A 14779-nucleotide genomic window follows, 5' to 3' on the forward strand; every position below is an offset into this window, starting at 1 on the left:
GCCAAAATTCGTAAAAACTGCGCAGCAGTGTACGTTCTTTTGTATTCTAGCCCGCGATAAACTCGACTGTCGGCATCATGCATACGAACTATTTAAGAAATTCGTTCTTTTCGCTCGTTGTTGATCATGACTAATAAGACAGGAGTCATGGATTATCTATACGTTATCATATTTTCAAAACATAAAGTTGGCGATTCTTTCTCCAAATACGACTAGTGTCTTACAGGCGATGGACCAGAGTATGATTAAAAGCCTCAAGGGTCACTAAAGAAGGAACTTATTGATCGCTGGTCGAATCTGAGGGTAAAACTTCTGTTAATATGCTTAATGCAGTATTTTTTTTAATCTAAAACCTGGGAAGAAGTTTCACCCACCACTATACAGCACTCTTTTTGACTTTGTACTAATTTAAAGAGCGATGAGGTGGAAACAGATTGCGTTTTAGACCTGCGCTTGATAGCGACGTCGCCTTTCCATTAACCGAGTGGATTCAACAGTTAAACATGGCAGGAAATACGGCAAATCTTCAAACCTACATCGAAGTAGACAACTAGATCAAGAACAGAGAGATGAAGAAGATAAAACGGATGAGGCTGAGCCTCCACCGATCATTAAAGAAGCTCTGGTAGCAGCTAAATTATTGAAAAAATACTTGCTTTATTACCAAGATGTCACAATATCGCAAGATATGAATAAAATAAGTAAAAAAATACAAAATTACTGGTGCAGTAAAAGACGTCAGACAAAAATAACAGACTATACGCAATCAAGCAATTCAAATAAGATTCTTTTTTATATCCATTACTAGTCTGAAATAAACTTTTTCTTTTTCTAATTCTGATTTTTCTTCTCTTCATTTAACTTCAACTCTCTGTAACGCCATAAAATGCACAGTTCCGGTGTCATTATATAGAGTATTGTAAGTATATATTTAAAAAATTACTATACGTGGACAAAAATCGCTTCGAATGTAATCCTGGAGTTTTTAGGGCAAATAACATGAATTTTTCATAATTACGGAAAGTATAACTGAAAGCAAACCTTATTAGTGGAAACTTAACTAATTAGCCGCGATATTGAATAATTAGTTCTGCTAAAGAATGTGCTATATGTTTTTTTTTTTAATAATTGAAAGTAGGCCGTAATAAGTCGAGGACCTAGTCTGCGACTAAGTTTTATATAGACTAGGTATGCGACCTCTTCAGCAATAAGCGTTATATAACAGTCAGTTTACACAAAGTCATAATGAAGTATACATGTATTCCTACCTCAGGAATCACACTATTTATTGATGGAAACCCTACAAAAATCCGTGCGATACTTTTTGGGTTTTTCGCGTTTTAGACAGCGGCCGGGGGAGTTCATTCTATATGTAAACATTGTAAAGAAGACTGGGTCCGCTTACAACACGCAGAAATTGCGTGTACAATGTACATAGAGTTTTTTACGTAAAGGTCCAGGTATATCAGATTTAAATACAGTCATGAACATAGATGAATGAAAACAGATAACCTTTTTCAGGTCTCAGATCTGTTTCATGATCATTTTTCAATGTAATAGGTAAGTAAGTTATAAGCTTCCTGCGTTGACCGTTGACCTTGACTATTTTACTTCACCGTCCGGGCGAATGATAAATGCGCACATAGAAAGTCTAAGTGCAAAGCAGGGGAACGCACCTACGACCTCGTGAGACTCGAACGTTGGAGTCACTAGGCCAATTTATGGTAGAAATTTTTTCTAATGTTTTTGTTGTTGGCTTTCTTCGATAAAAAAAAATATTGCGAGTTGTAGAACTAGACTTTTTAATTACTTGAATCAATTTTATTTAACGGCCGCTAATACACCATAAACTTGTTTTATTGTTGAACCATACGTGGCAGGCTTTTCCTTAAGCATTTTCCTTGTTGAAAACCACAATGCTTGCACAAAATTACGTCATAATTTCTGGGAAAAATAAGTGTATATAAAATTGTTCTAAGGGCGTGGTGTCATATTAATAAAAACGACTGTAAAGTATTAAATGACACATTATTTATTTATATGAAGACTATAATGCTAATTACTGGCTCTTCGGTTTCAGAGACTTCGCTAATGTCTTCTACGACAGTTCGCCAGAGTATGTATTAATATTTAAGGCTTAAAAATGAGTACTTTGACGTAACAAATCTACGTAACATTTAGGTCGAAAAATATCACTTCATAAATGTATATCGTATATCGCTTAACTATGCTTATTATTTTATAATATAAATGCATTTGTTCATCCTTAATCTGTAAACGTTTCATTTATCAATATAGGTTAATGAACCATCGACTTATAAGTACTAATCGCGTGGTATAGAATTCACGACAGATTTTAGTTATAAACATTTTGATTACTAAATCCTTCCTATGGGACCAATTGGCTGAAAATTCAAATTACGAGTGACTAAGCGATGAAGTCGAATTGAGAATGAGTTTTATCAACGGACGGAAAGTATGGTTGAACAAAAGATAATGCGTCGAATTAATATCTCGTTTCTTTAAGTCGGTTAATAAACTTAACTAAATTTATGCCATCTTAATCTGGATTTAAAAAGGTCAAGTTAATGGCGATTTTGTAATTTACGTGCGTAATCACGTCAACAGGATATCCTGCATTCATATCTTTATCAAACCTTTATCTTTTTAAACCGCACACATACCATCGTCTTATAGGCAATACAATATATTCTTAAATAATGTTTTCAATAAATAGATTCAATATTTTATGAGCCTAGGTAAGATTGTACTGTACATTATTTATTAGTTAATAATAACATTATTAATTACCTAGAAAGATTTATCGATATTGCAAATAGTAAATTATAGATTCTAATATTGTATAATAAAATGTATATTATATTGCAATTATTCATATTTAAAACTGTCGGTAAATCTATAGAGAAATGATGTAAATAAAATCAATGCCCATTCATTAATCATTATACCATTGAAACACGCGTACGATTTTGTTTCCTTAAATTCTTGTTACTAACCCCAACTATTTTTGCCAAACTATATCCCGTTTACTCAGTTTAACACACATAATTAACTCAATATAGTTATTTACAGCACTTTCATTTATACTTAAGATAAAATATGACAAAAACTCACCTGGGCCAAAATTTACCTTCACGTTGTAATAAGTAGAAACATTATGATAATTTTATTCTCAGTAATTCAAACTAATATCACTTGTTATATGTATCCCTGTTTAAATGGTGTTGGTACTATTATGATTGCATTCTTTACAATTATGCTACAATATTTACACACATTAGCACTGTGTTAAATTGACTAACCTTCAATAAGCGACATGTACACAGTACACACTAAACTGTTTTATCGACAGCACACCATGCGATTTTTGCGGCAGAACATAAAGAAATCCTGCTTTACCGTGTTTGGTAGTCAATAATAATCTATTAGTTATCTTACATAAAGATTATTAGTTGTTCCATATAAAAAAATCAATAGATTTGTAATGAATGCACGTCATATTTGTTTTTCTACATTATTAAAGTGTTAACTGTGAGAAAACCAGTGACTATATTGTACTATTTCATTCAGGAAGATGGATCATCTTGATATTCAATTATTACCAAAATGTATATAAATTATACTATCGATATTCTTCATAAATATCTAATTCACTGTTCACTGCTACTCACAGATAGAGAGACATCTATTTACTGGAAATAATAAAAGTGTTTTTATGTAACGTACTGCTTTACCGATGCATTGTGACTTTAGCGAATGGTGATACTGATGCGGTCCGCAAGGCATAAAAAAGGGATACCTCTTTTGTAGCATTGTCAAAAGATGGCGCTTATAGAAAAACATCATAAAACAATTTGACCAACCAAAAAGGTTAAGTTAATTTTGGTTGTATTTGGTATTATTAACATTGGAAAATATGCTAATATCTATCTAAGCTTCACAGCTCGTGTGCAAAATTAGTGTATATGTGTTTGTCCTATTACTAAATTTTTCTTAGTTTAAATAAGTTGCTTTCAAACATGATTAAAGTTTTTATTGTTCTAATAGAAAAAAAACGGTCCAGTTCATTCGGTATTAAAAAAATCTCAACTCGTCACGAATATATAGAAACGGGCGTTACCTATAAATATCAAATCAGCTTTTTATCCAAAGCTATCTGTCTATAAGGCTATTAAAGATTGCCGGAACTATGGTATATTTCATCATAACGTAGTAATTCAAGTTTTGTTTTGAGACGTTAACTTATAACCTACAATTACGGACACGTAACATACTTTCCATACATTACGTCATGTTCTCACTAAAATTATAACTACATATTAATCGCTGCGCAGTATTAGGCGATAACGCTTTTCTTAATCTGGACTGTGCCTATGACGACGAAGTGCTCTCACTAAATGCGTAATAACTCAGGTGGTACACAGTGCGCATCGTCAACTGTCAATAATATCGAATGATATAAACTTTTTCGTTAAAGACTTTTTACATGGAAAGAAAAATAAATGTGTTAACAATTACTGTACTACATTAAATATATTCACAAATTTTAACCATTGTTACCTAACAACGCTCTAATCTCTTTGTGAATTGAAAATTGTCTTTCCGGCGGCTCTTTGTGTATTCAATGTCTACATTGCTTGAGCAAGAGTGCATCGTTTAGCGCTACAGTTTGTATAATTTAGCCATTGGCGAAACTGACGGCACAAGAGACATTGAACAAAATAGGCTTTTATAATTCAGGTGTGTAAACGTGCACGTTATTTACAGAATGTTCGTGTGTGTCCAAAAGCATATGTTAAATTCAATTTGTTTTAAGCTTATTCCCGAAGCATTTTTTATAAACATGATGTCCCAACACCCAAATAAATACGGTTCACATGTATTTTATTTTTAACTAAATTTTCCTTAATACTGTTTGATGTTAACGATAATCTTATCTTAGCAGATTACATATTTAAATTATTGCTATAATAAAATTCAAGACAACGTAAGTGATATGTTTGTAACAGGATTCGCCTAGGTTAGATTTGAAGTGAAATTTATTTTTTATTAAACTGAAAATCAGTTGTTTATCAACTAGATGATTATCCAGAAATCTGAATTTATCCATAAAAACACTAAATTACATAAGAATCTTTATGTCAGTGTTATTTATTATACTAAGTTATTTGTAAGCCATATTTCGTGTTTATTTTCTGGTTTTTAATTAATATATCTTTCTAAACCACAGATATCGGAAATTAGTACACAATTACGGTAAACTTTGCCTACTGACTGAGTATCCACACTACGTTGTACGTGTAAAGGAAACAGATTGTTAGTACCTCCATATCATTTGAGAAACAAATGTTTTTTTCAAGTTGCTCAAGACTTATTATTTAAACCAGCTCGCATACAATTCATTTGTATAGTAATGACAATTGACATTACTATTGTGTCAAATTAACTGTTGTTTTGAAACTTTTGATTAAATTTAATGCACTCATAAGACCATTTCTATTTGAAAGATGTTTATTTTATTACATATTAGTAAAAACTTTTATTAACAATCAAACTTTTAAACGTCTAATTATGCAAAAGTCAAATGAAATAAACTAAATTTATCATTTAATAGGAAAATCTCTAATATGGGCCGAACTATGGGGAATATTGTTTATATTCTCGATAGGTTATTTTAGGTAGAACCACACCCGGTCAGTTTGGACATATAATACAGTCTTTTCAGCTGTATTGTTTCAAGGACAGGCATTTTGCTAAACTCTAAATCTGTGGAGATACGATTTACCGTGATCTGTAATCATTCGTGATCAATCCTGTTGGTTTTATGTATATATAACAATTGAATATACTTATTTATAAAATACAATACCTAAAATTACAATTAGAAATTTTTATTTAACATTTAATTATAACGTGTAAGATTCAAGCGTAAATTTTTGTTAGTAAAAAATACCTGTGTCAGGGCTAGCTAGGTCCTAGCTCTTCCATAATGAACTTAATTATATATTCCTTAAAATATATACATAATTTAATTATAATATAATAAAAACCGATTGTCGTAACAGCCGAAGACGTTATTATTAAGTACCTAATACAATAGAATTCAGCCGGGACCTTTGATTTTGGTCAATATAACTGGTATGGTGTTCTAAACGGTGTCGTCGTAATTACATTATAGTGTTAGTAATTACATACAATTCTTATGTGAACGCTATTGCGTATAGTCTGTTGTTTTCGCCTGACGACTTTTGCAGCATCAGTAATTTTGTTATATTTTTTTTACTTATTTTATTAATATCCTGCGATATTGGGGCATAGTCGTGATAAAGCACGTGCAAACAATCCCAATTTGTAAACAAAGAACGGATTTCTTAGAAAGTTTGGTACGTATAATGCTGACAGTCGAGTTTATTACGGGCTAGGACAATAGAGCGACAAAAGAACGTACACAGCTCCGCAGTTTTAAACTAATTTCGGCAACGTAATACAAAGTACTATTTATTATCGCTATTGACTTGGTATATGTAAAGTATATAATTGCATGGAAGACAAGCTAAATCAAACCAACCGAAGCCGAGTGATTCGACGCTTTAGGGGATTCAAATCGAGGGAGGTTATGTCGACGAAGTTTGCACTGTATTAGTATGGAATTGGAGATCCTTTAATAATGTACGCAATTGTGCTCGTAGTCAAGTGGTATTTAGTAGGATCGGGTTTCAAGTGAATTTAAATCCCTAACATTGGCTCAGAATAAATCATAATAGCAATATGACAGCATAGTTTGGAACAATGGGCTGTAAGTGCTTCCTTCGTTTTCGTAGCAAAATGAATTACACCTTGACCAGCGTGTTATTAAAATTCCGTCAAATTACTGAATAACTATCCATTGTTCTGTAACTTATCTGATTTAAGCTGAAATTATCTTAATTATATTTGTTTTAGCCAAAAATAATTACCAAAAATTATAAAACTGACGTATTACAAAGTGATTTGTATGACATAACATTAATTGTGTGAAGTTTAGTTAAATATAAATGAAAATATGTAGAATATGCATTGAAAATAAATGAAAAAATCCACCAAATTAAATTTTAAAATTTGGTTCCTTTGAATGCCCGCAGTTTATTCGTTGAGTGAGAAAAGTACCAGCTCTGGGGCCATGTTTAAATAATGTGTTTTCTGTCTCCATATTTTTGAAGAAAGATAAGAAACTGACAGAAATACATATTTTAAATGTCGCACAGCTTAGTATTCGTGCCTAACATGTGATGACCTTGTCAATAAACCAATAATCAAAGAAATCACTTTTTAAATTATTTATTTGTGCTTACAAAACAATAACTCAAAATTACAAATAGTAACAAGGTGACAGTCCTCCATCCGTACTGGTTTAAAAAAGTTGTGTTACGGTAGGAAGGCCGGTAGGTAAATAAAATAATATTTTGACAATAGAAAGAACTTACAAAGAGGAAACTAAGTCATAAATGCTTCCGTACAGTTATGTATACTATTCAATTATATTTGTATGTTTTTATAGGATAATCTAGAAATTAAAAAAGAAAACAAAACAGCATACCGGAAAACAACCAATAATTTCCCAATATGGCTGGTCCCCGTGGGGAAAGCGACAACCGCTCTCTATTACATATGCAGAATAGAACACTTTTAAGCGTAAGATTTTCTTCAAAACAAGACAATTAGATCTGAACAATGCATTGAGAAAAAAACCGAGAAAAAAAGAAAGGGAAATGGAAAACTATGGAAGAGGCTTTTATCCTTAAATTGGCCATACAATACTGGACCAAAAAAAACCTAACTTAATTTTTTACAACTACTACTAACAATAAACTTATACAACAACTAATACTCATATTAGGAAATGTTAACTAACTAATTTTTGTATTGATACATTAATAGATCTCTAGTAAATAAATGAAACGTTTATTATTTATGCTTGATTAAAATCTCATCGAAATATAAATGTCCATCCGTGCGAGACATGCCGCTAGAACCTCATTTGCCGCCATAATATATATTATAACGTGAGAGGTACTCCGACCTACGTAATATATTAGAATTTAGTGTAGCTCGCGTTGTTGTTGAACAATTAACAGAGTGAAAGTGGATATTTTAGTATAGATAAACGCATTATAATTGCGGAACCGTTTGTCCTACTTTTTCTAGCCCTGCGATTTCCACAGTCTTCGTTTCAGAAAATTTTTCCGGTTACAGGTTTTAGAAATTGCCTTACATCAAGTGTTATCAACATCACACATAACAAATTCTTTTGATTTTATAAGGTACGATTTTCCATTGTCAGAAACGCTTTAATATGACTTTTGATTCGTATTACACTGAACAAAACATTTCTCGTCGTACGTTTGAGCTGTGATTTTCACGGAAAATAGAGTGTAAGGTATACAAATGCTTGTGTCTCGCGTTTATGGCTCGGACGATGCAATAAGCTTTTGTTCGACTGGATGTCGAGAAGTGTAATTAATATTTGTTGTATAACTACAGGTATCCGGTATTTAGTGAAAAGCACAGAGAGCTTTTGTATGAAATGTATGACTACATCACAGATTGAGTTATTTAGGAACGCATATCAGACTAAAAGCTTTTTATTTTTACCCAAAAACGTAAGTAAAAATAAGATTTCCATTAAGACTACATTGGTTTTAGTAAATTTTATTACCTGGGGGCCTTTATCATGGAGGTCTCGTTTTTAAAAAAAATAAATCGTGACACAAAATCCTTTTAATTTTATGAAACATCCCATTTCAAGACCCACGTTAATTTAACACTTCAGTAAACATGTAGATGATAATTGAAGATAAGAAATACCCTGGAATAAATAAACTCTTTGCTCCGTTTTTTTAAAGTGAGTATAATAATTCTCAGGCCGTTTGGGTCGCTAGACCAGAGGACACTAGTGTTCCCATAATATTAAGAAATGCATAGACACGTTTTAATGTACCTAGTTAACACCATACGCTCGAACGTCGAAAGAAGCTTGTCACTTAATAATAATAATATCAAATTCTCGTGTCACAAAGTTTTTTTCCCGTACTCCTCCGAAACGGCTCGACCGATGCTTATGAATATTTTTATGCATTTTCAGTAAGTTAAGTTTTCAAACCCCTAAGTGTTAAGAGGTGTCCACGCCAAAAAAAATATTTTTAATTTATAGACAATTTTTTTTTATGTCAGCATACAAAAATACCTACATTAACTGTCACCGTTCTACGATCAACCCCTATTTTTATTATGGTAGATAGGTTCTTTTTATTGAACTAAAAAAATGAGTCAAGGCAAAACGACGTTTGCCGGTTCGGATAGTTGGCCTATAATAGAAAAAGTATAACCAATTTGAGGTCACACATAAAAGGTTATAGCGCCACTGGATTAATATTAAATCTACAATTTTCATGTTACGTGTATTTTGGCGGTCGCTATTATGTTTGACCATGGGTGTTATGTTTGTCGGGGGGGGGAGGATGTCCAATCTATGTCCAGAATGGTCTGGAATTTCATAATATACGAAGATTACGTTGTCTCTTTTACATTGAATATAAGTTCATTCTTGTGTGAAACTAAAGCCACAAAACCAAGGTTTTGTTGTTTGAATCCCGTGATTATTTTATAGGTAGATTGAGTCTCAAGCCGAAATCGTGAATGTTTCGCAAAGGTTATTACTTATACATATCTGTCTACCGAAAGCAGCACAGCTCTATTCGTCGTCGGCATGACGAAAATAAAGAGGTTATCTTCTTTAATTCAAAATAAATTTTAGTTTGTATAAAGGATAACCACAGACTTTGTTAGCAATTCTTCTACCATATCTTCTATAAAACTGCTAAATATCTTCTACAAATACTTCCAGTCTTATTACAATTGAACGTCTTTACATTTGATAAGTTTACGGTTAGTTTTTGTTTGTATTAATTTTAAGTTTTTAGTATTTTTATATTTTACGTATTTATACGTTTTATATTATTTCGAATAATAGATAGATTAATGTAATGAAAAATCTTACTTTAGTAATGCAATATATTGCAACATAAAGTAAGATTATTAAGTATTGTTCATACATATATAAATTAGGAATTTAGATTTTTTTAAAATAATATACTAACTATAAAAAATCCTGATCTTTCGGATGACCAATCTGTGGATGTAGAAAGTTTAGCACGAGAAGGCAAATAAAAATACACCAGCTAATTATATTTGTATAATATTTTCAAAATCAACAGAAATAATTTTTGGTCATATTATCAATATGATAAAAAAACTTTAATAAAGATAATAAGAAAGAGGTGGTAAAAGTCCTTCATGTGTTAGCTTTAATCATTACGATGATTTGTTTTATTTATAGAAATATTCGACTCTAGAATTTATAAAACTAAAACATGAAGAACGAAATTTTTATAATCTCTATTACGTTACAAAAAAGAGCACAAACTGTACAATAAAAACTAAATATACCTATAAAAATATTAAAAATATTATAATCGGATCGACAAATGTCGAATATCCAAAACTTTAGCTTCCGTATCTGAGATTATTTAGGACACACACAGAAAATGTGCACATAAACCGTTTCGGAAATATTGATTTACGTTAAATTAAAACAGGCCATACAATTTTCTGTATATATCTTTTATACAATTTGCGCTTTGGTTAAATCAAAGGGGCGCACGCAAATGAAAAGAAAAAAATTCGCAGCCAAAATTTCGCAAATTTTTAAACTTCGCGTTTCTCGTTGTAAATTACAATATTATGGGTCACCATAAAAGGCGATTTTTATGTAGGCTATTTTGATTTAGTAATCATGTGCATTCGCGTTTGCGTACGCCGCACATGCGCTCCTTGGATTTATTGGTAACAATTAGTTAACAAATGACTATGTTTGGTATCTATATGTACAATATATGGCTCCTACCTAATTTTAATCCCATCCATGGTGTTCATGGTGATCGTGATGTTCATGTGGGACCCACACTTTTTTCCACACGGGTATCCAAACTTTCTTGTATACGGGAACGTCAACGTAGTGTGTCACGGGGACTTTGACCTCTTTAGTTTTTTCCAACCACACCTGCTTCTTTACTGGAACCCAAACTTCTTTCTTTACTGTTTTCCACACTTGAACCTTCTCCTCAATCCATTCTTCCTTCTTCTGTGTTACCCATTCCGTTTTGTGTTCTTTACGCCATATCTGTTGCCACTCTTCCTTCCACTCAAGCTTCTTCTCATTTACCTATAACGACACAAAATAGTAGAGATATACAGTTAAATCATGTTACATGATTACGGAGGAGATATATGTTGTATTTCTTTATTTCGACAAAAATTATCTCTTCCAGGATCCCAGATCCTATTTGTATTTCCTTCAATTGTATAACAATGTTATCTAAACTGTGTTATGGGATAATTATTGTTGTGTTAATCTATTGTTTACAGATTTAGAGTGTAGTTGATATGATTTAAATATATACGTGTAAATTTAAAATTAAGCTTGGTGATAGAAGAATTTGGGTACTTTGGACTATGGTAAATGAAAATGAAAGCATACCCATTCCTGTTTCTGCACGGTTTTATGTACTTTCTTCCAAACGGGGCGCCACACTAACTTCTTCCTCCAAAGATCGTGGCTAGTGTATTCCCAGCCATGGTGATCCTTGCCTAAATATTTCTCTCCGGGCACGCCCTCTTTGACCCATTCAGGTACGTAATTCTGCTTCCATTCCGGAACTTGGATAGTTTTTGTCACGGGAACTTGGATCTCACGCCAAATTGGTTTATAAACCTGTTAATAAGGGAATATTTTGCTGGGTATGTTGATGAAAACTTAATTATGTAAAAAAATTGATTTAAAGCTTGGACCGTACGTTTGCCGCCGGGAAAATAATGTAAATGCAATTGGAAAATTATAAAACATTTCTAGAAAATAATATTAGCGTTAGAAGTTTTTATTTGATATACAATTATGCCTATACTAGGCTATACGTAGATACAAATTTTCATGATTCATTCATTTTTAAATTTAGATAATTTGATTGTAATTAATACATTACAGCTAGATGAGGTATTTTTGATTTATTTTTTAATCTGGACTGGAACTATATAGTAACATTTATTTAACATTTCGTATTCTATCACACTAACCTTTTTCCAATCCGGAACTTTAATCTCTTTAGTAATGGGCACTTGAATTTCCTTAATAATAGGTTTTTTCTGAATTTTCCAAGCCGGCACTTGTTCTTCTCGCCATTGTTGGACCTTTTCCGTTTTCCAAGCTGGTATTTTCTCCTTCACGTGTTCAATCTTCCATTCAACCTTAGCTTCCTTCTTCCACGTCTTTTTCCAGTCTTCGCGCCATATAAGTTTCTTCTCCCACACACCCTCGGGTTCGGAATGCCATCCGAATGGTGATCTTTTTTCTCGTGATACTTCAGCATCAGTTTCCTTGACGGGTACCGCAACGGCAACTGCGATGGCTACTGCCACCCATAACTGCGAATAAATGATTTAGTTGTCATTAATTAATATTCTTTCATAATAGGCATAACTCGAAGTGTTAGTTGAAGAATCATAAGATTTCGGGTTGTAAGAGACAGCAATCCAGATGTCATTACAGATCAATACAGATGTATTTGAATATACTATTACTATCTTTGAAGTCATAACATTTGATTGGGGTACGTGGACAATTTTCTTCGCGTAATTTATCGATGACTCTTTGTGGGAAATATCTTTGCAACCAAGAATTTTCCAACCAAATAATATTTCTAAGTGAATGGAGTGTGGTAACTGAGCTTGTTAAACTACCTGTGACATATACAATCTATATAGGAGTAACTTGATCAAGAACACACACTGACATTGTATAAAATATTATATGTTTAATATAATATATCTATATAGAGAAAAGTTATTAAATATCCTCCATCCTAAAATTGACGTGGTGCCAGGAAAGCGAAATCCCCAAAAACTGTTAAGCAGCCCCTAACTCCTTTAAACCAATATCTACATAGAAAAACAGAATGATGAATTCGCTAGTTCGTCATAAAGCTGACGTAGTCTTAGAAATACATACAAAGTCAAAATGTTCAAATCTAATTCGCTTTAGAAGTTACGTGGTAGCCCGATATCTGCTTAGATTTTTAAACAAGTGCCTTTGTGTGACCGACTCTTACAAGAAATGATGTAACCTTTTAAGTATTTATTCTATATTTAATAGAAATGGATCAAATTTAATAACCATTTTGAAAGTATGAAAACATTGAACTGGATATTACTAACTAGAGTCCAGTTTAACAAGGGAATTACTCAGCTAAAGCATTGATTTATTAAGTTAATTTCTATATAATATTTAAATATTTCGTATTGAAACGCCGTGACTTAATACCAAATACAATGTCTGATTAATGAACTAAGGAGCAATGCAGTATTTTAGATTTCAACAGTATTTATGATTATATAAATACATCCCTTTTTAAATATCTTTAATTTTACGTGAAAGTTAATGTTAAGATTGTCTTCTAAATACCGTATTAAAAGATTAACAAATAATCTAAACAAGTTTTTGTGTAATTTATATTTCATTATTTTAGATCTTAATATTTTGATTACGGATAATCTTTTGTTTAAATTTATTTGAGCAAAATAACGAGCAATTAGCTGAAGCTTAAAAAGAAGCCCGCCCTCCTGTTTCAATAAGATTCAATTACTATCTGTTATCAGTTTTAATTGAATAACTGTATGAAATTAAATGAACGTTAATAATTTTTTAGGTGCGTTCTTTCACTCACAGCGTTGAAACCAACAAAAATACTTCTAACGGAGTATCTGCGGTTTGAAGGAAACCTCCGGGAAATCAAAAGTCGATGAAAGATTCGCAGCCCTTATATATTGAGTCTTAATCCGCTTTTACTACATACGGCCTTTGAATGCTTTCTTCAATATTATATCATACGATCAATGCAGTTTTCAAATTAATAATTATTGAAAAATCGCTACGAGCCTTAATTTTAGAATTCCCGGCTTTTATGTAAGGACTACGAACAGTTGCGATTTTATTGTGGTTTCCGGAGTTTGAAAACATTTCTATAGCGTTATTATCGATTTGGATATATTTTTGATACTAACTGATCTTATGATTCTAGACGATATTCAACACATTTAACGAATTAATTGAATTGAATGGACAAATTATTTTGCTTTAAAGGTTTGACGTTATTTCAATTCTCTTGAAAACTAAGCGGGCTAAAGTGATTCTGTTGAATTCCTACAGGAAACCCTTCTCAATTACCGAAATGTAAAAAATTACTACGCAAAGCTTTCGATTAAAGAACACAATAAAAAAGTCCAAAACTTGCTAAAATTTAGCACTGTCACAAACACATCACAACACCCACCGTAATAGTCAGCGACCTCATTTCGATGTGAGGCGGACGCCGTCAAAACAAAACTACCAGTTACTTGTGGTGCGCGTTCGCATCTATTTATCAACGAGCCCCTCTCTTTACTACCTGTACTCGGGATGGCCTGCGATTGAGAAAATCCAAGAGTTCAAAGGTTCTCGAAATGCATTGGTATTTACAATCGAACATGCATGCACTGTAAACACCATCAATTATTTTTGTTCAGAATAAACTCACCGCTCAATGTAATCAATACATAGCGGTAACCTAGGTGACAATTTCATACACTACAAGAACAGGTTTAAACAATACACGAATTTTTTTTAGCAATT

General features: G+C 32.2%; 2 protein-coding genes across 2 annotated transcripts in view; both read right to left on the reverse strand.

Annotated features, from left to right (window-relative positions):
* The window catches only part of LOC123718458 (alpha-1,3-mannosyl-glycoprotein 4-beta-N-acetylglucosaminyltransferase A), a 42647-nt gene extending 38996 nt beyond the window's left edge, over positions 1-3651 (reverse strand). The window contains exon 1 of the mRNA XM_045674965.1: positions 3136-3651. The gene's annotated coding sequence lies outside the window, so the exon portion shown is untranslated. The remainder of the gene's footprint in view (positions 1-3135) is intronic.
* Positions 3652-10345: 6694 nt separating this feature from the next.
* On the reverse strand, positions 10346-14493 carry LOC123718551. Its single transcript, XM_045675165.1, has 4 exons — positions 14442-14493; positions 12190-12537; positions 11597-11830; positions 10346-11281 (listed from the first exon to the last, which is right to left on the reverse strand). Exons 1-4 carry the CDS (start codon positions 14460-14462, stop codon positions 10970-10972), a joined length of 915 nt encoding a protein of 304 aa, XP_045531121.1. The 5' UTR covers positions 14463-14493; the 3' UTR covers positions 10346-10969.
* Positions 14494-14779: the final 286 nt, after the last annotated feature.

The sequence above is a fragment of the Pieris brassicae genome, chromosome Z, assembly GCF_905147105.1.
Source record: "Pieris brassicae chromosome Z, ilPieBrab1.1, whole genome shotgun sequence".
Lineage (NCBI taxonomy): Eukaryota > Metazoa > Arthropoda > Insecta > Lepidoptera > Pieridae > Pieris > Pieris brassicae.

Bases quoted from the DNA above. Each gene is read 5' to 3' on its own strand.
- LOC123718551 (XM_045675165.1), bottom strand. From the start codon at position 14,462: ATGAGGTCGCTGACTATTACG. The intron at 12,538-14,441 runs GTGGGTGTTGTG...ATTTATTCGCAG, and splicing joins TGAGGTCGCTGACTATTACG to TTATGGGTGGCAGTAGCCAT. The intron at 11,282-11,596 runs GTATGCTTTCAT...GTGTCGTTATAG, and splicing joins CCGTGCAGAAACAGGAATGG to GTAAATGAGAAGAAGCTTGA.